Source organism: Centroberyx gerrardi, chromosome 12 (assembly GCF_048128805.1).
Source record: "Centroberyx gerrardi isolate f3 chromosome 12, fCenGer3.hap1.cur.20231027, whole genome shotgun sequence".
Taxonomy (NCBI): Eukaryota; Metazoa; Chordata; class Actinopteri; order Beryciformes; family Berycidae; genus Centroberyx; species Centroberyx gerrardi.
In genome coordinates, this window is record NC_136008.1 from 1,410,025 (window position 1) to 1,432,524 (window position 22,500).

Here is a 22,500-nt window from a genome sequence, read left to right on the forward strand (position 1 = left end):
CTACTACTACTAGGCTATTACTACTACTACTGCAACTACTACTACTACTGCTACTACTACTGCTATTACTACTGCTACTACTACTGCAACTACTACTACTAGGCTATTACTACTACTACTGCAACTGCTACTACTACTGCAACTACTACTACTAGGCTATTACTACTGCTATTTATTGTTTTTATTGTGCTTATTTTTATTATTTATAGTCTTTTTTTTTCCTATAATGATTTGCTGCTGCAACGACACAATTTCCCCAACACAATACATTTCCAATACAAAACATTTCCATCTTATGATAATGAGAGGAATATGAGAGATTGAGAAAAGTCAGTATATGAAATATTACATTATGAATTCAGGACAGTATTCCCATATCATCCTACAGCAGGTCACACAGGCGTGTGGCTTCACTTCACTGTACAGAGGCAGATAACTGCAGAGACGTTCACCTCTTTCTGTCTAATTAACATGTAAATACAGAAACACTCAAACTCTGTTCAGTAATTAGAGCCAAAGTGGAGAAATGACTCGGAGCGAGAGAGACAAGAAAACAAAGATTTCATTACAGAGGAAGGAGAGCGAAAAAACGACTGCAGAATAATAATCTACTGCAGGGAAAGAGACGGAAAGAAAGACAGTTGCTAGATAAACAGATAGATAGATAGATAGATAGATAGATGGATAGATAGATAGATAGATAGATAGATAGATAGATGGATAGATAGATAGATAGATAGATAGATAGATAGATAGATAGATAGATAGATAGATAGATATAGTATTTTCCAGAGATGAGCAACAGTCAGAAGGGAAATTCGACAGTTTCTTCTCCTCAGCTTCACAGTCGCTTCACCTCATAAAGACTCATCCACATCTAGAAGGAAAACTATAAAAAAAAAACTTTAAAAAATAAAAAGATTTAAATGGTTATGTGTTCCCACTACAACGATAACTATAAAAACATCCAAAACCATAACTGCAACTATATTTTTGGTTCAGTCTCAGAGTGAACGACAGTAAAATATTTCAACCAGTTATCGCTTTGGATGTTTTTATAGTTAGTGTTGTAGTTTTATAGAAGCATTTACATCTTCTTTTTTTAGGACTGAGCCTTATATGGTACACGCTCTACCGGGTGAGCCACCGGGGCGCCCCCATTTACATCTTTTTATGGACCTTGGAATGGACTGTAAAAACATCCAAACCATAACTATAACTACATTTTTGGTTTGAACAAACATTTTCAACCAAACCAAACAAACCAGAAAGAAGGGGCGGAGCATTCAGTGGCTCACTGCAGCGATATTTAATCTGCTGAGGAATAATAAAACGATCCTGCTGTAGTGTGAAGGCTTGAGCAACAAGGTGTCGTTATAGTTTATAGCTCTCTCCTGTTAGATGTTAATGAGCCTTAACGGATCAGTCCAGTGATTTAGTTCCTCTATATAACTCCTCTCCTCCTCCTGTAGCTCTTGGACCCACAGACAGTATTGTCTGTAGCTCTTGGACCCACAGACAGTATTGTCTGTAGCTGTTGGACCCACAGACAGTATTGTCTCCAGTCAGCTGTCAGTTGAAGCTCCGCTGCCTCTTGCTGCAACGAGTCCAAACTGTTTGTCAGAATATCTTTACTGTAGAGTCTGTTTCTTCTTTTCTCCCATAGCGCAGCCGAGGGCATCATGAGGTCGTTCAGGTCAGTCAGTCAGTCAGTCAGTCAGTCAGTCAGTCAGTCAGTCAGTCAGTCAGACAGACAGACAGACAGTCAGTCAGACAGACAGACAGACAGTCAGGTAACACTTAGTGAGGTGTCTCTTGGTCAGATGGCCTCTAGAGGGCGTCTCTGACTAACAGACGGTCTCTCTCCTATAGAGTCTCATACTGATGATGTCATACTGGATCCCACACAGAGCCGCACTCTCTGCTGTCAATTTACAGACATTCACATCTTCTGCTGTCCTGCAAACCTTAACAGTAGGTCATGTTATCACCTGTGGTCTGAGACGTTGGTGGAACAGGTGATTTAACAGATAGCCGAGCATCGCTCCACACTGAGCCACTCTCTGCTGTTAATTTACATACAGCCACGTCTTCCGTTGCCCTGTAAACTTTGACGTTAGGTAACATTATCACCTGTGGTATCTAAGTGATGTTAGTGGAATTATTTAACCGATAACGGTGTCGTGATGCTTCATTGCAGCGAACTGAATTGAACACACGCCGTGGGTCTGCACAGGATCTGTGCTCGTTCTATCAAGTAGTTGATGAGCGTTATGAGCAAAGCTTCCTGTTCTTCTGCCTCGCCTGCCATCAGTGTGGCTGCTGCCTTAGCGTTGAAAAGCTGTTCAATAGTTGAATAAATACATGGGAGCTTTGGAGGCAGCGGTGGTCTTCATGTGTTTCTGCAGCAGCAGCAGCAGCAGCAGCAGCAGCCTGTGTGTCCTGCAGACTGCAGAAGGTCTGATTCTCTTCTAAAGATCCGGTTGCTTCCCTCCTCCTAAACCCAAATCCCATCCAGAAGCGTTTCATCCTTTCACAGAGGTGAAAAAGATTTGGAACGGGTCTGAAATTCCACCAAAGCCCAAACAGGATTTCACAGATTCAGATCCTGGACGGACGGACGGACTGAAGCCGGTTCAGCGGAGCGAGGCGGAGGGCAGGAAATACTCCTCCAGCTGAGAGGATTAGAGAAATATGAGCCAGACTCAAACCTCAACCTTTCAGCAGAGTTATCACTGCTGACTGGAAAAAACACACAGCAGGAGAAAGAGAGTTTGACTGGAAGGAGGAGAGGAGGAGGAGGAGAGGAAGAGGAGGAGGAGAAGAGGAGGAGGAGGAGGAGGAGGAGGAGGAGGAGAGGAGGACAGGAGGAGGAGGAGAGGAACGCTTACTGTCTGTTTTAACGTCTTTCAAGGCCCAAGAAATGACTGTGCAAACATTCAGTTCAAATAAGAAAAAGACAAACACAAAATTTGTAATGATGTGTGAAGAAAGAAAGAAAGAAAGAAAGAAAGAAAGAAAGAAAGAAAGAAAGAAAGAAAGAAAGAACCTCATTTGAAATACTGTACTGCTTTGGCACCATAGGTTTCTTTTGAGAGAGAGAGAGAGAGAGAGAGAGAGAGAGAGAGAGAGAGATAGGGAGAGAGAGATAAGGAGAGAGAGAGCGGGCGAGCAAGGTTGGGAGTGATAGAGAGAGAGGGGGGGAGAGAGATAGGAAGAGAGAGAGAGAGAGAGAGAGAGAGGAGAGAGAGAGAGAGACAGAGAGAGAGAGAGAGCGGGCGAGCGAGGTTGGGAGTGATAGAGAGAGAGAGAGAGAGAGATAGGGAGAGAGAGAGCGGGTGAGCGAGGTTGGGAGTGATAGAGAGAGGGGGGGAGAGAGATAGGAAGAGAGAGAGAGAGAGAGAGAGAGAGAGAGGAGAGAGAGAGAGAGACAGAGAGAGAGAGAGAGGGGCGAGCGAGGTTGGGAGTGATAGAGAGAGGGGGGGAGAGATAGGAAGAGAGAGAGAGAGAGAGATAGAGAGAGGAGAGAGAGAGAGAGAGGGGCGAGCGAGGTTGGGAGTGATAGAGAGAGAGAGAGAGAGAGATAGGGAGAGAGAGAGAGATAGGGAGAGAGAGAGCGGGCGAGCGAGGTTGGGAGTGATAGAGAGAGGGGGGGAGAGATAGGAAGAGAGAGAGAGAGAGAGAGAGAGAGGAGAGAGAGAGAGAGACAGAGAGAGAGAGAGAGGGGCGAGCGAGGTAGAGAGTGAGTCTTACGGTGATAATAGCTTTCCCCACGGTGCCTCCTGGTCTCAGCAGAGCTTTGGACAGTTTTCTCTGGGACACAATCTGTGGAGACAGATAACACACACACACACACACACACACGGATTAATGCACATGTATGTACCTATGTATGCACACACACACACAAGCATTAAACCACATAAAAACATGTGTGCATATAGGCATGCAGACGCACAGAACACCTGTACACACACACACACACACACACACACACACACACCTAAGGAACCACACAGTGAAACAGCACTACTACTCCTGTTGCTCCACAGGAAACATCACAGCAGCGTTTCGATGGGAGGTGAGCGGAGGCGTTTCACACCGCCGGGGATTATGGGAGTTTGAAGACAACAATACGCCAAGCTGGCAGAGGTCTGCTCCTTTCTGCATCACAGCTGATCACGTCATCAGGATGTTTCAATGTGTTTAAAGGTCCCATATTACAGGAATTAAAATGTTCCTCTATTTATATATGATCAAAGATATTTAACGATTTCATTGTAAAAATCTGATTTTATTTGAGTGGTTAAATTTAAAGTTCTTGCATTTTCAGAAATCCAGTTCAGACTAACTCCAGGAAACGCATCACAGCTGGACTCGCTCCTGATTGGCTCCGTCATTAAAGAATGACAAAAAATCCGTCCAATCAGGGTCCAGTTTGCAGCATCTGAACTGAAAGCCTCCACTCAGCAGGTTTACCTCATTTATATATTAATTAGAGGAGCCGCTGCTGTTGGCCAATCAGGAGCCAGTATTGTGACGACTCAGTCTTCACATTCATTCAGTTTAACTTTGAACTAAACTGCATTTATCTGCAGAACATCATGAAGAACTTTATTCTGATCCTGATCTATATACAGTTTGTTTCAAAATATTTTTTTTAATATTTATAATGATGAAAGAAAAAGAAACATTTTTAACTTATTTAGTCATTTAAATAGGTCGTAAATAATGAGTTTACTCAGAAACAGGAAAGATATTTAACAACACAGTGAGTATTAATATATTCCTACTTTTCAAACAGCCGGTGTTTGAAAACAAAATCACGTAAAATGAATATGGGAACTTTAAGGTGTTAAGATAGAGAGGTTGTACATTTAGACTGACAGAAACATGTTGAAATGTGTTGAACAGGTTTACAAGACACAAACAGACCAGGTCAGAGGGTCGACTCCCACTGATAATAAAACTGAACATACAGGAAGGTGCGTTTGGATAAAAGCCTCCACAAAGAACAGACTGAGCTGTGTGTTTTCCATGAGGCGGTGTTACATCATGTTACATCATGCTTGGTATTGTTAAAGAAAAATGAAAAGCAGCGGGAGTGAAGTAGAAATATGAAGTGTTTCCTGACATCAGAAGGATCATCGGATCCCTCCGGACCGAACGCAGAAACACGACTCATGAAGAGACGGAGACTCACAAAAAACAAAACTGAAACTAAAACTGAAGTTCCTCCTTCAGCGTCTCTAAAATCCGCAGCATCCAGTCTGTGGAAGTGTTTCATTTAGTCGACCAAGGATCTGAAGCTGCACAAGGCAAATTCTGCACGTTGTGGCAGCGAGAGGCAACTGTTTGAATTTTGAAGGACTTCATTACCCAGAAACCTGTGCGGTCAGTAAGCTAACGCCACGTTCACGTAATGTCGGCTTTACCATAAATACGACCTGCTGACAGCTCTTTAATTCAGGTTTCTTATGGTTTTCTCTATTCCAGGTGAGTTTGGATTTTAAAAATGATGAAAAACAAGTAAATGTAAATAAAAAAATCTAATTACATACAGCTTGCATTGCAAAATGACTGAGGGAAATGCAGAGGTGTGACCAAGTCAACTCTGCTCGAGTCCCAAGTCAGTCTCAAGTCTTGAGGCACAAGTCTCAATCAAGTCCCAGGTCTAAATGTAGATTACCAAGTCAGGTCCAAGTCAAGTCCATGTCATTAATGTCAAGTCTCAAGTCTAAATGTAGAACAGCAAGTCAAGTCAGAACAAATCAAGAGTCCAGTATCAATTTAATATCTTAAAGAAAACTAAATATCTCGGACTTTTCAATGCAATATGGTTTTAATAGGATAAAAACTTGGTAAGAGCATCATGAGTTTGATTTCTATAATCAGTTTCAACTTCAATAAATTCAATCATTCCATACAAATTCAGAAAACAGAATTTAAATTCAGTCGTCCGCTGGAACAAATCTCATCACTTTCAATCTAAGTCATTTACACAAACACAAGATCTCAAGTCAAGACTTTAGAAACCTTTTCAAGTCATCAAAGTACAAGTCAGAGTCAAGTCCCAAGTCACCAGAACCCAAGTCAAGTCAAGTCTCAACTCTTCCCTTCATGCATCAAGTCAAGTCTCAAGCAATTAAAACTGGGACTCGAGTCCAAGTCATGTGACTCGAGTCTCCACCTCTGGGCAAATGTAATCTAGATGTAAACAGAAGTAAATGGACTGTAACATCTCTCTACATGTCTGTTATTCTCCTCTAAGTTCCCCACTGTCTTTTTAAATGTTCAATATTTTGGTTTATTTTTGTGCTTGCGGTCACTTTCTAAGAGTTGGTGTCACTTTTCTTCACATGCTGGACATCTCATCTTGGAACCAGACTCTGTTGAAACTCGACTGCTGAAGTGCTGACGTGAAGCAGGCTGTTAGCACCCGGCTCTCCGGCTCTCCGGTTCTCCGGCCATCTGGCTGCGGCGGCGCTGGCAGCCGAGCCGCACGCCGCTGGCACCGAGAAACACGACAAGAGAAAGGAGGAGGCTGACGGCTTTTCCCACCGCCGCTATCGCTATCCAGCGTCAAACTGTTTCAGCCCGGAGTCTCTTCAGCATCATCTGGGCTGATTATTTCATTACAGACTTGGCCGGCTTCCCCCTCTCCGCTCAGCGTGTGCAGACACTTCGCTGCGCAGCTTCTCCCCGCAGGCGGAAAGCGGTCGGTGTGAGATCCACAGCGAGGCTCAGCCAACGCCTTTAACTCCCTGCATGAGCCGCCGCTTTCAGATTACACTCCAAGTTGGTAACTTCACTTTTTAATGAGTCTGGAAGGAGATGGATGGAGAGGAACGTCTTCTTCTTCTTCTTCTTCTTGTTCCCTCTGTCCTCTGTCACACGCCTGACGCTCTGAGCAGCCTCTCAGCAGGGAAACACAATGTTGGCCACAGACAACGGAGGCCCTCGCCATTAAAAAGTCCCTCTTCATGTGTTTATCCTTCCATCTATCCTGCTTTAGTGCTGCAGACACTCAGTTTACTGCAACACAAACCTCCAGCGTCTCTAAACCAACTCGCACCAGACCGTTCCTTAACTTCCAACAGCTAAAAAAAAGAACTAAAACCCAACTTTTCTGAACAATTCCTCTTGGGATTGGTGCAGCCATAATTTAGCAAACATCCAGCGGAAAGTGAAATCTCTACGACTGCATTTGTAGAGTCTGAGTTTCAAAGTGAGTAAATCTTTATTTATATAGCAAACCAAACCAGGGTTACAAAGCGCTTCACAGAACGAAAGGAGCAGCAATGATGTAAAAGAAACTTAACAGAAATAAAGAAAAATACAGACATGATAGAAAACAGAATAAAAGAAACGGCAAAAAGGCGAACAACAGAAACAGAAACAAAGGAAAATACCGACATGACGGAATAAAGTCGAAAACAGAAAATAAAAGAAAATACAAAGACAGGGCAGATAATAAAGTGAGAGGAGAGATGAGTTCAGAGTGTTTTGGTTTAAAACGCTCAGCGGTGTGAGCAGATCTCACAGTCAGAAGGCAGCTGAGCCTCCACATGGTTTCAGAGCCGATTTCTAAACCATCTGCGTCATAAAAACACTGTGCTGCAGATCAGAGGAGTTCGACCATGAAGAGTCTGCAGGTTTCCTATCCAAACAAACACTGCAGCAGGTGATTTCACTGATTAACACGCCGCCAAGCAGAGAGGCGGCGACTAGTCTGGGAAATCAGCTGGTGGGGTGGAAAACATGGGCTCTTTCTCAATCTTGCGTCCTCTCTTGTATATTCTTCGTCCTCCATGATGCATTTTACATGACATCTAACCGCCAGAAGCATGAAGAAAGCATCGGGTGGAGACTTGACCGATGACAACAAATGGAAAGCCCCAAGATTCATTGCGACGACAACGCATCACGGCACATGATTTGAGCGCCGTTCTGAACCATCTGTGTAAAATAACACTGTTCTGTAGAAATGTGGTTCTCAGTCCTGGGCTCATCTGTTCTTGTGTGTTCTTGTGTTCTCCATGATGCGTTTTTTTTTACATAATATCTAACGGCCAAGACACGATTCCAACACAAAAGAACGCGAGGACGGACAAAGATCCCAGAAGTTTACTTGCGAGCCGAGGAAGCATCTGATGGAGACTTGGCCAGAAAGCCCCAAGATTCACTGCCAGAACGACGAATCACAGCACATGAGTTTGAGAGCCGTTCTGAACCATCTGTGTAAAATAACACTGTGCTGTAGAAATGTGGTTCTCAATCTCCTTTCGAACTTTCTGGATCTGCGTTCTTGTTTCCTCCGTGATGCGTTTTATGTGTGATATCTAAACGCCGAGGCACGGGTCCAGAACGATAAGACACGAGGATGGAGGACGGATAAAGATCCTGGAAGTTTACTTACCAGCCGAGGAAGCATCAGATGGAGACTTGAGCGATGAGAACGAATGAGGAAGACCCAAGATTCATTGCGAGAACGACGCATCACGTCTGAGCGGCGTATTCACGAGCAGAGCCGGTGGAAACAGCTGGGAAAATGAGCAGCTGGGTCTTAATTAATCAGCACTGAAGCGATGTGAAGCGCGGTCCATCTGAAACTGTCAGGAGGCGTCTCTGCGCTTACTTTGAGAAGATCGTCGTCTCCGAGACGAGAACTTGTGAAGAACTTTCTTCACAAGGACACAAGCAAGGGCGTAACTTTGGTTTGAGAAGTGGGGGGGACACAATAAAACGGGGAGTCTGGGGGTACTCCCCCAGAAAAAAAATAGCGATTTGAATCCCATTTCCTGCATTTCTACATACATTTAGGGACTACGGTAACCAATACAAAATCCGGGAAATAATTAAGTTGGTCATCATGCTAAATTCTGCCAGAATAGTACTAAATATGCATAAGAAAAACTGTCTTACTTTCTGTATTGTTTAACCCACAACTTTACTGAACTTCACATGTTGAGTTATTCCATTATGGATATATATATATATATATATATATATATATATATATATATATATATTTTGAAGAATAGGACTGACAGATCTATGGTACATTATTGTGGCACTATTGATAGATAATGTGTCATTTGCAACTTCAATCACAACAAACATACAAAATGTATCAAAGAATATGAAACTTTTTTTTAGAAGTTTTTTTAGAAGTCACACCCTGTCAATACTATACTATACTGCTCAGAAAGTCGCTAGAAGTCGCCAGATGATGTCATACGATAATTTGCATATCAATATATAATGCTGCACTTGTTATGCACGCCACGGCGTAGCCAGTTTTGATATAAGTGCTGACTCCGCCCACCCGGGCCAGTTTCGCCGTACACTGGTAACAATTACAAGTGGACCCTATCCTACAGTCCCTGCTCTCAGTGGAGGGAGGGGAGCTACGCTGTGATCGTCAGACCTCTCTGGATTAGACAAGCAAGTAGAGAAAACCGGCATCAGCCGAACCAATTTATTGCCAAATGCTTTGGGATTCAACACATTAACATTGCTTCCCATGGTCAGAAAAAGTCGCCAGATTTGTCGCTAGTCGCTCTTGAGAAATAAAGTCCCCAGGGGGTCTGAAAAGTCGCTAAGTCTAGCGACAAAGTCGCCAAGTTGGCAACACTGGTCCACAGACGGCAAAATGTACTGTAGAACCGCGTAGGCAGGCTGTCCGTGTCCGTTACTCGTCCGTGGCAGTGTGTTCTGGAGTATATCAGGTCTTACAATCAGCAGCTCAATTCACATTCTCAGCCAGAATCTGACGGCTGGCCAAACAGTAGCGTATTAAGCACGATTTTTGCGGTTAAAAAAGTGGGGGGGACACAAACAGGATTTTGAAAAGAGGGGGGGACATGTCCCCCCCGTCCCCAGTGGAAATTACGCCCCAGGACACAAGTATCGACTCAGCATTCTTGGATTGGATAATCATCCCAGCTGTCTAATCAGGCGCTGATTTATACCTGGGGTGTCAGGTGGATGCAGTTCTCTACCAGGTGAGACAGAGAACTGAGACCAACCATCTGTCACGGAGAGCCAAGAGTCTGCCGGTTTCCCTTCCGACAAAACACCGCGGCTCTTTCTGAATCTGCGTTCTTGTTTCCTCCATGATGCGTTTTACGTAATATCTAAACGCCGAAGCACGGTTCCAAAACAAAAGATGGATAAAGATCTCGCTAGAACAGAAACGAACAGAAAACCCCAAGATTCACTGGGAGAACGACGCACCGTGTCCATGTCTGCTGCGTTCTACAGTGATTCTCAACCTTTTTCATATCAAGGACCCTAGTTCAGTCTAGAGCTGCAATGATTAATCAATTAATCAATTAGTTGTCAACTATTAAATTAATCGCCAACTATTTTGATTGAATATTTTCTGGTTTCTTTACTCCTCTATGACAGTAAACTGAATATCTTTGGGTTGTGGACAAAACAAGACGTTTGAGGACGTCATCTTGGGCTTTGGGAAACACTGATCGACATTTTTCACCATTTTCTGACATTTTATAGACCAAACAACTAATCGATTAATCGAGAAAATAATCGACAGATTAATCGACAATGAAAATAATCGTTAGTTGCAGCCCTAGTTCAGTCCACATTAGGGCAACGGACCCCCATTTGATGAGATTTTGCCTCTTGGACCCAAATCTGAGAATATTTTTATTGTCAGATCAGATTTTGTCCAGAACTCCATGACTGTCTGTATTGCAGGTAGAGAGGTAACAGAAACTATGATCAGAACAGTCATTCTTCTACATTCTCTAACTGTGTTAACTTCTTGTAAATGAAATAATGTTGATGTGGAACCCCCTGGAACCCCCTCAAGGACTCCTGGTGGTCCCCAGACCCCACGTTGAGAACCACTGCTCTACAGTACAGAGCCGGGTGGAAGAGCTGGAAAAAGAAACACCTGTGCGTCTTATTTGAAGCAGACAGTCCATCTGAAACTAAGGAAGCGTCTCTGTTCAGTTTGTTCTCTCATGAAAGAAGTTTCTCCACCAGTATTGATCTTGGATTTGATATTTAGCCTCCATCAGCTGGTTAACACACCTTCCAGCAGAGAGAGGGAGCGACTAATCAGTGAAATCACCTGATTGGTTGGAAGGAAAACCTGCAGCCTCTCAGCTCATGGCTGCAGATGTCAGGATGCCGTCATTTCCACATTAGGTCTTTTTTTAGCTTTATTTACTGAAGAAACTTTTCCCCTCTGCAAGTCGCTCTTCACTTAGGATGTTGCTGTTGTGCATCTTCCTATTCCCTTATCTGTCCTGCCGGGAGCGCTATCACTCGTTATCACATCTCCCATGGTGCAATTCTCCACCGTTCCAATGTCGCATTTAAGCTATAATGAAACCTCCGATGGTGGTTTCATATTTCCAGACAGCAGATAGGAAGCAGGAAAACTCGCAGCTGCTGTCTGACAGCAACAACATATTTGCCAAAAGCAGCTTTTCAATGAATGAAGGAAAGAAACTCTATTTTCTCATTGATGCCGATGTATTTCTGAAATGGTACAATGGGGTTTTTAACAAGCTTCAAAAGGCATGAGGGTGATAAAACTCACTCAGCACATAAATGACTGTGGAAACTTTCAAGTCAGGTGAGAAAAAGGAAAAACACCAAAGCTGCAAATATGTGTTTTTCCCCTGTGTGAAGCGCTGCTCCGCTCCCAGCTGGAGGCTTCAGATAACACAGAAACACAGCAGAGCCCCGACAGTGACAGCAGTTTGATTCAGCTGCAGCTTCGTTACAGAGCGTCCGCCGCTCGCCGCTCAGCTCGCCGCTCAGCTCGCCGCTCGCCGCTCGCCGTTCGCCACCCGCCAGCTGAGGAAACATTCAACAGGTCTGCGGACCAGAGAAACCTGCAAATTGTTTAGATAATTTTTTTTGATTTTCTGAGAAGTTTAGATATTTGTGCGACGTGTCGTCGATTTGCACGGCAGACACACACAGAAAAATAAAAAGGTGCGAACTGGAACTGAAAATGGTTCTTCGGAGTGACGCCATAGACAAACCACTTCTGGTTCCACAGAGAACCTTTCAGACCGAGGTTCATTAAAGAACCATTTCTGCTCTCCTTTGCTTAGACTCCTGCATTGTGTTTTTATTTATCTGCTCTTGTATCGCCGCATTTACAGTTGCACAATATGGAGGGGTTTGGTTATTTTCCACATTTATGCCATCACCCACCATCCAATAACTAAGAATTACATTACATTACATTATATTATATTATATTATATTACATTATGTCATTTAGAAAATGCTTTTGTCCAAAGTGACTTGCAATAAGAATATACGGTTCTTTGGGATATTAAAAGGTTCTTCAAAGCTTCTTTCTGGGACCAGAAATGGTTCTTCTATGGCAGCGGTTCTCAACGTGGGGTCCCAGGACCACCAAGGGTCCTTGAGGGGGGTCCAGGGGGTCCCCAGCAAACTGATGAAGTGTTAAACTAAATGTAGAAGAATGATGTTCTGATCATAGTTTCTCTGTTATCTCTCTACAATACAGACAGTCATGGAGTTCTGGACAAAATCACATCTGACAATAAAAATATTCTCAGATTTGGGTCTGAGAGACAAAATCTCATCAAATGGGGGTCTGTGGCTCTAATGTTTATTAAATTAAGGGTCCTTGATATGAAAAAGGTCTAGGATCACTGTTCTGTGGCATCACTCCTGTGCAGGTGATCAGCTGCTGTGTCAGCAGGTGTGAAGACGCCTCAGATGTGAAGTGGATTATAAAACGGCACTAAAACACCATTATATTACAGTAAAAAGAAGAAAGTAACCCTTGACACAGTAAATCTTCCATTCTTAAATTAATAATTATATATTATATAATAATTATATAATGATTAAATGCTATTCTTCAGCCAGGCAGTATAGTCCTTGAGCAGCAGCTAAACAAAGTGGTTGCTAAGTAACACATAAGTATCAGTATGAGTTATATGGTTATATTCAGTTAGTGCATTAATAATTAAATTGAAGAAGATGAATGCAAAAATGAGTGTCTTTATTTGGTTGGAGAGTGTTTATTATTATTATTATTATTATTCGTTTTTATTATTTCCTTTTCAGAGCACCTTTCAGTCTCATGAATGAATGTTTTACGCTATTTTATTGTTTATTTTATGTTTTTAAACTAGTTTACTGTACATGCTGGACAGTACCACCAAACACACACACACACACACACACACACACACACAGCAGTACCTCCAATTCTGTGAATTGTGTGTCAAACTCCCTGTATGTCTTGTATGTGGCTGACCTGAACAAAATTAATTTCCACCTGTTCTATTCTATTCTATTCTATTCTATTCTAATCTAATCTATTCTATTCTATTTTATTCTATTTTATTCTATTCTATTCTATTCTATTCTATTCTATTCTAATCTAATCTATTCTATTCTATTTTATTCTATTTTATTCTATTCTATTCTATTCTATTCTATTCTATTCTCTTGATTCTTGCCACACACCAAGTCTCTAGAAAAAGTTCCTTTATTTTATATGAGACAAAAAGTTTAGGAGTTCAGGAGTTTAGGAGTTTTGTTCACTCCTAAACTTTTTATCTCATGCAAAATAAAAAGAGGTGGGAAGTAACAAATTAAAAATACTTTGTTACTGTACTTAAGTAAGATTGTCAAGTAGCTGTACTTAAGTTTTTCTTTCACTTAAGACTTTTTACTTTTACTCTCTACATTTCAAAAAAAAAAGTCTAGACTTTCTACTCACTACATTTTGAAAACAGACTCGTTACTCTCGGGAAATCATCAACAGATTTTTTTTTTTCATCCCAAAAGCAGCTGATCAAGAGTCGTCATGTGATTGGCTGCTTGTTCAGCAAAGCGACACCAAAAAGGAGCGAGAGAGAGAGAGAGAGAGAGAGAGAGAGAGAGAGAGAGAGAGAGAGAGAGAGAAGCAACAGGAAGAAGATAATTTTTTAGATGATGACTTTTACTTTTATACTTAAGGTAAATTTAAGTACTTTTTATGTACTTTTATACTTTCTCTTGAGTAAAGGTTTTGAAAGGGCAGAGTATATTTTGGGATGAGTCTCTGCACAGACCCACCTGTCCCAGCGTACACTCCACAGACCCCAGGAAGTCGGCGTCCTTCAGGCCGTTGTGGCTGCTGCTGATGTCGTAGAGCTCGAAGCGAATCCGCTGCACCTCTTCAAAATAAAAGTCCAGCGTGAAAACCTTGGAGAAGGTCGGGTTGACGCAGCTCCGAATCACTTCAGTCCGGTCCACCTGCGGGGACACAGACAGGTATTCTGTAAGACATGTTTTCAAGACAAATAAAATCGTAATCTGTGACATTTTCCTTTTAAATAAATCTCTCTCTCTCTCTTTGAATGTAGGAATCCCCCTGCAGGTCATTTTTTTGTCCTTTTTGGAACTTTTTTGGACCCGGTTCCCCTTCGCTGCAGTTGTTCTGTAGACGGCTGAGACTGAGCCACACCCGCAGACTCCCTGTGTGTTTTATTGATGTACAAACTCCACCTGTGTTCCCGCTGACTTGAGGATGAGGAGATAACGAGCAAAGTGTAAGTTTTGGGTGAACTGTTCCTTTAGCGGGCAGATGGTCCGCAGGCTGGCAGCCGGCGAGACGCTTTAATTAAAGACTCTGTAACTGGATCTGTGTGTGTGTGTCTGCGCTCAGCTGAAGACGCAGAGAAGAGTCTGACCGGTGAGGACGGAGGGACGGAGGGACGGAGGCCTCCTGCTGGTCCTCAGACTGACGCTGAAGTATGTTTCAGGCTTTGAGCTGAACTGAGACAGACAGCAGGTCGAGGTTCAGAGTCACTTCATCAGGACAGTCGGCTTTTAATGGATCCATGTTGATCAAACCTGTGACCTTTCTGTTACGGGACAGTCTCTCTCTCTCTCTGTCTCTCTCTGTCTCTCTCTCTCTCTCTCTCTCTCTCTCTCTCTCAATTCAATTCAGTCTTCAATTCAATTCACTGTCATTGGCATGACAGTTTACAAACAAACAATATTGCCAAAGCATGTAACAAGAAATTAATCATCAATTAACCAACATCTCAGAAAATTAATCCCATGCCTCCACTATCCACTGGCTATCAGTGTCTCTCTCTCTCTCTGTCTCTCTCTCTCCGTCTCTCTCTCTGTCTCTCTCTCTCTCTGTCTCTCTTCGTCTCTCTCTCTCTCTCCGTCTCTCTCTCTCTGTCTCTCTGTCTCTCTCTCTCTCCGTCTCTCTCTCTGTGTCTCTCTCTCTCTATCTCTGTCTCTCTCTCTCTCTTTCTTTCTCTCTCTCCGTCTCTCTCTCTGTCTCTCTCTCTCTCTGTCTCTCTCTCTCTCTCCGTCTCTCTCTCTGTCTCTCTCTCTCTCTCTCTGTCTTTCTCTCTCTCTGTCTCTCTCTCTCTCTCCGTCTCTCTCCTCTCTCTCTCTCTCCATCTCTCTCTCTCTCTCTCCATCTCTCTCTCTCTCTCTCTCTCTGTCTCTCTCTCCTCTCTCTCTCTTTCTCTCTCTCTGTCTCTCTCTCTCAGTCTCTCTCTCTGTCTCTCTCTCTCTCTGTCTCTCTTCGTCTCTCTCTCTCTCTCCGTCTCTCTCTCTCTCTCTCTCTGTCTCTCTCTCTCTCCGTCTCTCTCTCTGTGTCTCTCTCTCTCTCTCTGTCTCTCTATCTCTGTCTCTCTCTCTCTCTTTCTTTCTCTCTCTCCGTCTCTCTCTCTGTCTCTCTCTCTCTCTGTCTCTCTCTCTCTCTCCGTCTCTCTCTCTGTCTCTCTCTCTCTCTCTCTGTCTTTCTCTCTCTCTGTCTCTCTCTCTCTCTCCGTCTCTCTCCTCTCTCTCTCTCCATCTCTCTCTCTCTCTCTCCATCTCTCTCTCTCTCTCTCTCTCTGTCTCTCTCTCCTCTCTCTCTCTTTCTCTCTCTCTGTCTCTCTCTCTCAGTCTCTCTCTCTCCATCTCTCTCTGTCTCTCTCTCTCAGTCTCTCTCTCTCCATCTCTCTCTCTGTCTCTCTCTCTCTCTCTCTGTCTCTCTCTCTCCATCTCTCTCTCAGTCTCTCTCTCTCCATCTCTCTCTCTCTCTCTCTCTCTATTGCCACTTCAACTAGACAGTTGTTTGGTGTTTGCTGCAGCGGCTTCATAAAAACATCCAGAACAGAAGAGAACACAACAAAACAAACTGAACAAGGCAGCAGACAAACAACAACAACAACAACACGTCAACAAAACCAGACAAACTAAAGGGTGAAATTACGATTACAGCTGAGTCAGCAGCTTCCATCTGTTTCCCCGTAAACAACCAGACAGCTCCGAGAAACACTCAGAGAACAACACAGAGAGGAGGATGATGATGATGAGGTGAGACCTGATGAAGACCTCCGGCCTCTGAGAGCAGCTGTTCTTCTTCCTCTTCACTCTCAGCCGGTAGTTTGCCTCGCTCGCACGATCTGATCTGTTTCAGTTGTCAAGTGGTGTTTATATTTACACAGGAAAAAAAACAACAACAACAGAAAGTGATAGGGGTCCGAAGACGCCGCCCTGCTGGACTCCTGAATCCCTGCTGGATTCCCGACTCCCTGCTGGACTCCCGACTCCCTGCTCCCTGCTGGACTCCCGACTCCCTGCTCCCTGCTGGACTCCCGACTCCCTGCTGGACTCCCGACTCCCTGCTGGACTCCCGACTCCCTGCTGGACTCCCGACTCCCTGCTGGACTCCCGAATCCCTGCTGGACTCCCGACTCCCTGCTGGACTCCTGACTCCCTGCTGGACTCCTGACTCCCTGCTGGACTCCTGACTCCCTGCTCAGACCTGAACTGCATCGGTTCCTTTATTTCTCAGGTTCCAGCCGCCAGTTCAGTGCCTTGCTCAACGGCACCTTGGCAGCAGGTGTTTAGGAAACATAAGGCAATATATTTATATACCATATTTCCTCTAATAGTGGCCTGTAGTCAATTAAAAGCCGGGTCTCCGATAATGGTCGACACGAACAAATAAAGGCCGGCCTCAAATACAGACCGGGGAAAAAACAAAGGAAACAAGACTAGGTCAAAACCAGTATATGGCTGGACCGTGTCCGCCTCCCCTCTCCGCCGCTGCCTCTCCACCGCGCCCACGGCCCGCATCGATCCTCCCGATCCGAGCCCCGGACCCCCGCCGAAATCTGGGCCGGATCACCGGGAACACATCGCCGCCCAGGTTCAGTTAGCTTCAGTTAGCTTCAGTTAGCTTCAGCTTACATGCAAACAGCGGTGGATACCGGTAAACTCCTGCTGCCTGTTATATAATGTAACTGTAGTTTGTAGTTATATAATGTAACTGTAGTTTGTAGTTATATAATGTAACTGTAGTTTGTAGTTATATAATGTAACTGAAGTTTGTAGTTATATAATGTAACTGTAGTTTGTAGTTATATAATGTAACTGAAGTTTGTAGTTATATAATGTAACTGTAGTTTGTAGTAACGTACAAGTGTCACCAGACGGCTCGGCCGGCGGAAGTCTCTGGAGCGTGCCGTCGTCGATTACCGTAATTATCGTAATGCATCGCAGTAACAAAAAAACGTCTACCTAACGAACCCCAACAGAAGCAGATCAGAAAACAAGGAGGCTTCGTACTAAAATATGAGCAAATATACTTATCAAACAGAGGGAATTAGAAATAAAGGCCTGTCTCTAATGTAAGCCTGCTTCCAATAAAGGCCTGGTACCCTCTGCAGTCGAGGTAAATAAAGGCCCGGGCCAATATTAGAGGAAATACGGTATAGCACAATACCCAGCCGGTCTGGGGATTCGAACCTCCATTCACAAGCCGCTTCTCTAAGCTCTAGATCAGTGCTTCTCAACCTCGGGGCCGAGACCCCCCAGGGGGTCACAAGATCATTTATGGGATAGGAAGAAAACTTATTTCTACTATAAAAATGTATTATCATGTCTACTTTTTCAGTTTTTTCTCTAATGTTTGCTTTTTTCTTGTGAAATACTGACTAGTTTTCCGCCTCCTCTGATAACTGAAACAAGCTGAAAAAGCAAAATCTTTCTTTATATCGTTCCTTCTCTCTGCGCTGCCGTACCGAGGGATTATCAGTCGGCATCGAGTCGTTTTAAGGGGCAACGAGCCAAAAAGGTCGGACTGCTCTAGGTCACTGCTGCCCCTAAAGAGGACGAACCTCCCATTCTGCTTATGTTACTCCATCTGTGAGTTTTAAATGTGGAAACTTAATGAGGCACATTTCACATCTGCTCTCATACTGGACTGTATATCTGAGTCAACCGGCTCACTGCAGTGGTGGAAAGATCCTAAAACATCCTGCAGCAGAAGTACTGTGACTGCTGGTATTTTACTGAAGTAGAAGAAGTAAACGTACTGGTGTAAAAATCTCCTTCAGTAAAAGTAAAAAGTGTGTGATTTAAAATGTCGTCAGAGTAAAAGTTCCTGAGTTCCTCTTTAGAACAGAGAACGTTGTTAGCTGTGATCTTTTCCATGTGATTCTAACAGGAGAGAGGTCAGAGTTCAAACTAGATTCTTTTCACTGGAAACATTAGAAACGACAAAATAAAGTGCAGAAACAAAGTAAAGTCAGATTCCTCTTCTGGATCCACAGTTTGTCAGTTTCTGTTGATCCAGTTTCTGTTGATCCAGTTTCTGTTGATCCAGTTTCTGTTGATCCAGTTTCTGTTGATCCAGTTTCTGTTGCTGATGGAGAGACACAATCTGTTCTGTGATGGATGGATTTAAAATGGACTGAAGGACAAAACTGCAGGAGAGATGGACTGAAGGGAAAGTCAAATTACTGACTTTAAAATATACCAAAGTTTTTTTGTGTACAAGTACGCAAAAAACTCACGACTCAGTGTAACTGGAGTAAATATAATTAAAGTTACTTCACCCTTCATCTCTGTATCTGAAGTTCTCGGCTGGAAGCTGCAGATGCTGCTCACACTGTTTCCTTTATTTATTGTGTTGCTTTCTATCTCCTCTCTGTTTGTTCTCCCAGTGTTTCATTTGTTTGATTTTCTACTTCGATTCTGCTGCTGCAGCGAAGCGGTTTCCCCTCGGCGATCGTTAGAGCTTCGTCTCTTCGTCTCTTCTCAATACAAACAGAGATGATGTATATTTCCCTGTTGTTTATGGAGAGCAGATGACCTCTGACGAGTCACAGTTCACCGGTCAAACGCTGCAGGTTGTTTTTAACATTTTAACAAGTCCAGCAGGGAACGTCTGAACGACAACAACAACAACAACAACAACATGGCTCAGGAGGAAACACATTATTCCATCCCATCATTCAGATTCAGGTACAGATTATAAACCATTAAATCTCTGTAGTGTCTTGGGTCGTGTTTCTTCCTCCAAGATAAAACCCCAAATCAGTGATTCTGTGATCTGTTGCTCCGGTAGAGCAGACTGGAGAATTGTGTTTTTTTTCTCTCTCCATTCACTGCCGTTGTCTGGAGGAACAGTCTGAAAATCACTTCTAGCACATAAAGGAACGCCGACAAAGCAGATTCTGACTATATATAAAAAACTAGTCATGCTGCTGAACTGTTTTGAAGTGAATCTCTTTCTTTATGTTTATTAAACCTTTCAGTTTGAACCAGTGGAACACCGAAATCCAGCCGGAGGAAACGTAATGAAGAAAATAATACGTTTACCAATAATTGTAAATAGATGAAAAACAGTGGGAGACTTTGATAAAGCAGATTCTGCCAATATATACAAAACAAGTCTCTCACTTGTCAATTTACAATTATTGATAATTGTGTTATTTTCTTGGTTCCATCATAAGTTTTACGTATTATTCAGGAACACAATCATTATTACGTATTATTTCGTCGGAGGAAACTTAATGAAGAAAATAATACGTAATAATGATTGTGAGAGACTTGTTTTGTATATATTGGCAGAATCTGCTTTATCAAAGTCCTGTCTCCCACTGTTTTTCATCTATTTACAATTATTGGTAAACGTATTATTATATTAAGTTTCCTCCGACCGGATGTCTACAAACTGAAAGGTTTAATAGCATAAAGAAAGAGATTCACTTCAACACAATTCAGCAGCAGGACTAGTTTTTTATATATAGTCAGAATCTGCTTTGTCGGCGTTCCTTTCTGTGCTGGAAGTGATTTTCAGACTGTTCCTTCCTTCTTTGTTCTATCACTTTGTGTCCCTGTTCATCTGTAGCTCACAGTGAGCACAGCAGATAATAAATAGATAATAAATGTCAATTCTCAGATCAATAACATTACAGGCAGCCAGTGAAAACAGGTGCAGCTGTAATAAAGACTCCTGCGTCCCTCCAATATTCAGTCAAAATACAAAAAGCAAATTTAGAGAAGCTCTCTGAGGCTCTGAGGCGTTCAGATAATGAAAAGCAGGAGGAGAGACTCGGCAGGTGAGTCGATCTCTCTGAAGCTGCTGTTTCTTTTCAGTGTGAGAGAGAGAGAGAGAGAGAGAAACCGCTGTCAGCCGGTCTCTCTCTTCATAACAAAGCCTCTCGGATTGCTTTCAATTCCACTTTGTGTTTTCTTACATTTTTCAGCTGCAAGGACACAAACTGCTTTTATCTCCAGATCCACTTTTCACAAATTGATAAAGCAGGAGGCGCTCAGCAGGAGCCGGACGAGCAGACTGCTGCTTTCTGTCCGTCTCTCACATCTTCTCCATCTCTCCGCTCTGTAAGCTGTCTAATAAAGCAGCAACACCATAAATATAATCTCCACACAAAGTGACAAAAGTGCAGATTGTGTACATTCCCACAGCACATTTGGTGCAATAATGTAGTATATTTCTTTCTGAATATGAGAACAGGATTGTGGGAGTTGTGTGGAAACTCACAGCTGAGGTGTGAAGATTCATTTTCACAACGTTTACTTCCTTTATCATCAGATGCTGCTCAGTAGAGAACATCCTCACAAAACACACATGTGAAATCCCACATGTGAATATGAAGCACACAGCTATTTTTTTTCACGTTTCACTTCAGATGTGAAGATTTCAATTCATTTTTTCATGTTTTCAGCTGCCATCACATACAGTATGATAATATCAGTCTGACTTGTGAAAGCTTAGTTTCACATGCAGAGACAGTTCAGTTCAGACAGACACTGTTGGGATAGTTATGCTAGCTAACATGTTTAGCCTGCCAGAGCTAAAGCTAGCAGCTAAAGTCCGCTAACATCACACACCAGGAAGAACCTCCCGCTTTTACCTGAATGTGATTGGTTCTCGTGTCGTGATTGTCATTTGTATAATATTGTATGTTTTCAAAATGTATTATTTACGGTGACTGAAAGTGAAGCAACATGATCTCAAATTATTTTTTTATTAAATTAAATGAGCATTAAGTCTGAAACTCAGATTTACCTGCTGTGGACATGAATTATGTGAAAATGACGTTCCTCCTCCATGAACTGGATTCTGGGAAAGATTTTCAGGTAAAGGTCGACTAACGGTTCAGTTTATAAACTAAAACAACTTGGTTAAGGTTTGGGAAAGGCTTTGGTCGTGGTTTCATAAGAAACACTTTTGCTAAAAATTAAAATAAAAATGTCCTGTCCCTAGTCGTGTCTGTTTCCTGCTGGGAAAACTGAATTTTAACACTTTACGTGCCTCTAACATGTAATTTGCTGATAAGCCGTGTTCGTTTCACGTGTTTCTGTGAGATCAGGCTGAGAAACGGCGTCTGGTCTCAAACTGCCGCTGCAGACATGAATTCAAACTGAGAGAGACGGATGAATCCTGAACATCAGACATGAAGAGTCTGACTCCGGTCGAGCGACAGGAAGAAAAAGAAACGTCTTTACTGAATGTGATCTGAATCTGCTGAAATCCTTTTGTCACGCTGAGATGAACAGAAACGCTCGTCAGATCAGCTGATCTGATGCTGACCGAGGAAAACAACTTCAGAGTGAAAGTGTCGGCACTTTAACCTCACAGTCACTCCATCACACTGAGCATCACAGCAAGAGGATGAAGGGATGAAACAAGGATGAAAGTGGAGCGATAGAGAGAAGGGAGGGAATAAAAACAAAGAGCAGACAGAGAGAAAGGAGAGAAAACAGAGGAATAGAAGAGAGGAGGAGGAGAGGAAAGGTTGAGAGGAGGGGAGGAAAGGAAAGGAAGAGAGGAAAGGAAAGGATGAGAGAAAAGGAAAGGAGGAGAGGAGAGGAAAGGAGGAGAGGAGAGGAGGAAAGGAAAGGAAAGGAGATGGGGGAGGAGAGGAGATGAAGGGAGAGGAAAGGAGGAGATGAAACATAAGGTGAAGAGGAAAGAAAAGGAAAGGGAAGGAAAAGAAAGGAAAGGAGAAGCGGAGAGGAAAGGAAAGTTAAGGAGGAGAGGAGAGGAGGTAAGGAAAGGAGAAGGAGGGGAGAGGAGATGAAGGGAGAGGAAAGGAGGAGAGGAAACGTAAGGACAAGAGGAAAGAAAAGGAAAGGGAAGGAAAAGAAAGGAAAGGAGAAGCGGAGAGGAAAGGAAAGGAAAGTTAAGGAGGAGAGTAGAGAGGAGAGGAG

The 22,500-nt window shown here is 43.1% G+C and overlaps 1 protein-coding gene across 1 annotated transcript in view; it reads right to left on the bottom strand.

The window, feature by feature from the left end:
* The window catches only part of cpne4a (copine IVa), an 87,871-nt gene that overhangs the window by 48,522 nt on the left and 16,849 nt on the right, over positions 1-22,500 (bottom strand). Inside the window, exons 2-3 of the mRNA XM_078287048.1 lie at positions 14,095-14,274; positions 3,754-3,825 (exon numbers count right to left, since the gene is read on the bottom strand). Of these exons, the coding sequence (XP_078143174.1) occupies positions 3,754-3,825; positions 14,095-14,274 (252 nt within the window). The remainder of the gene's footprint in view (positions 1-3,753; positions 3,826-14,094; positions 14,275-22,500) is intronic.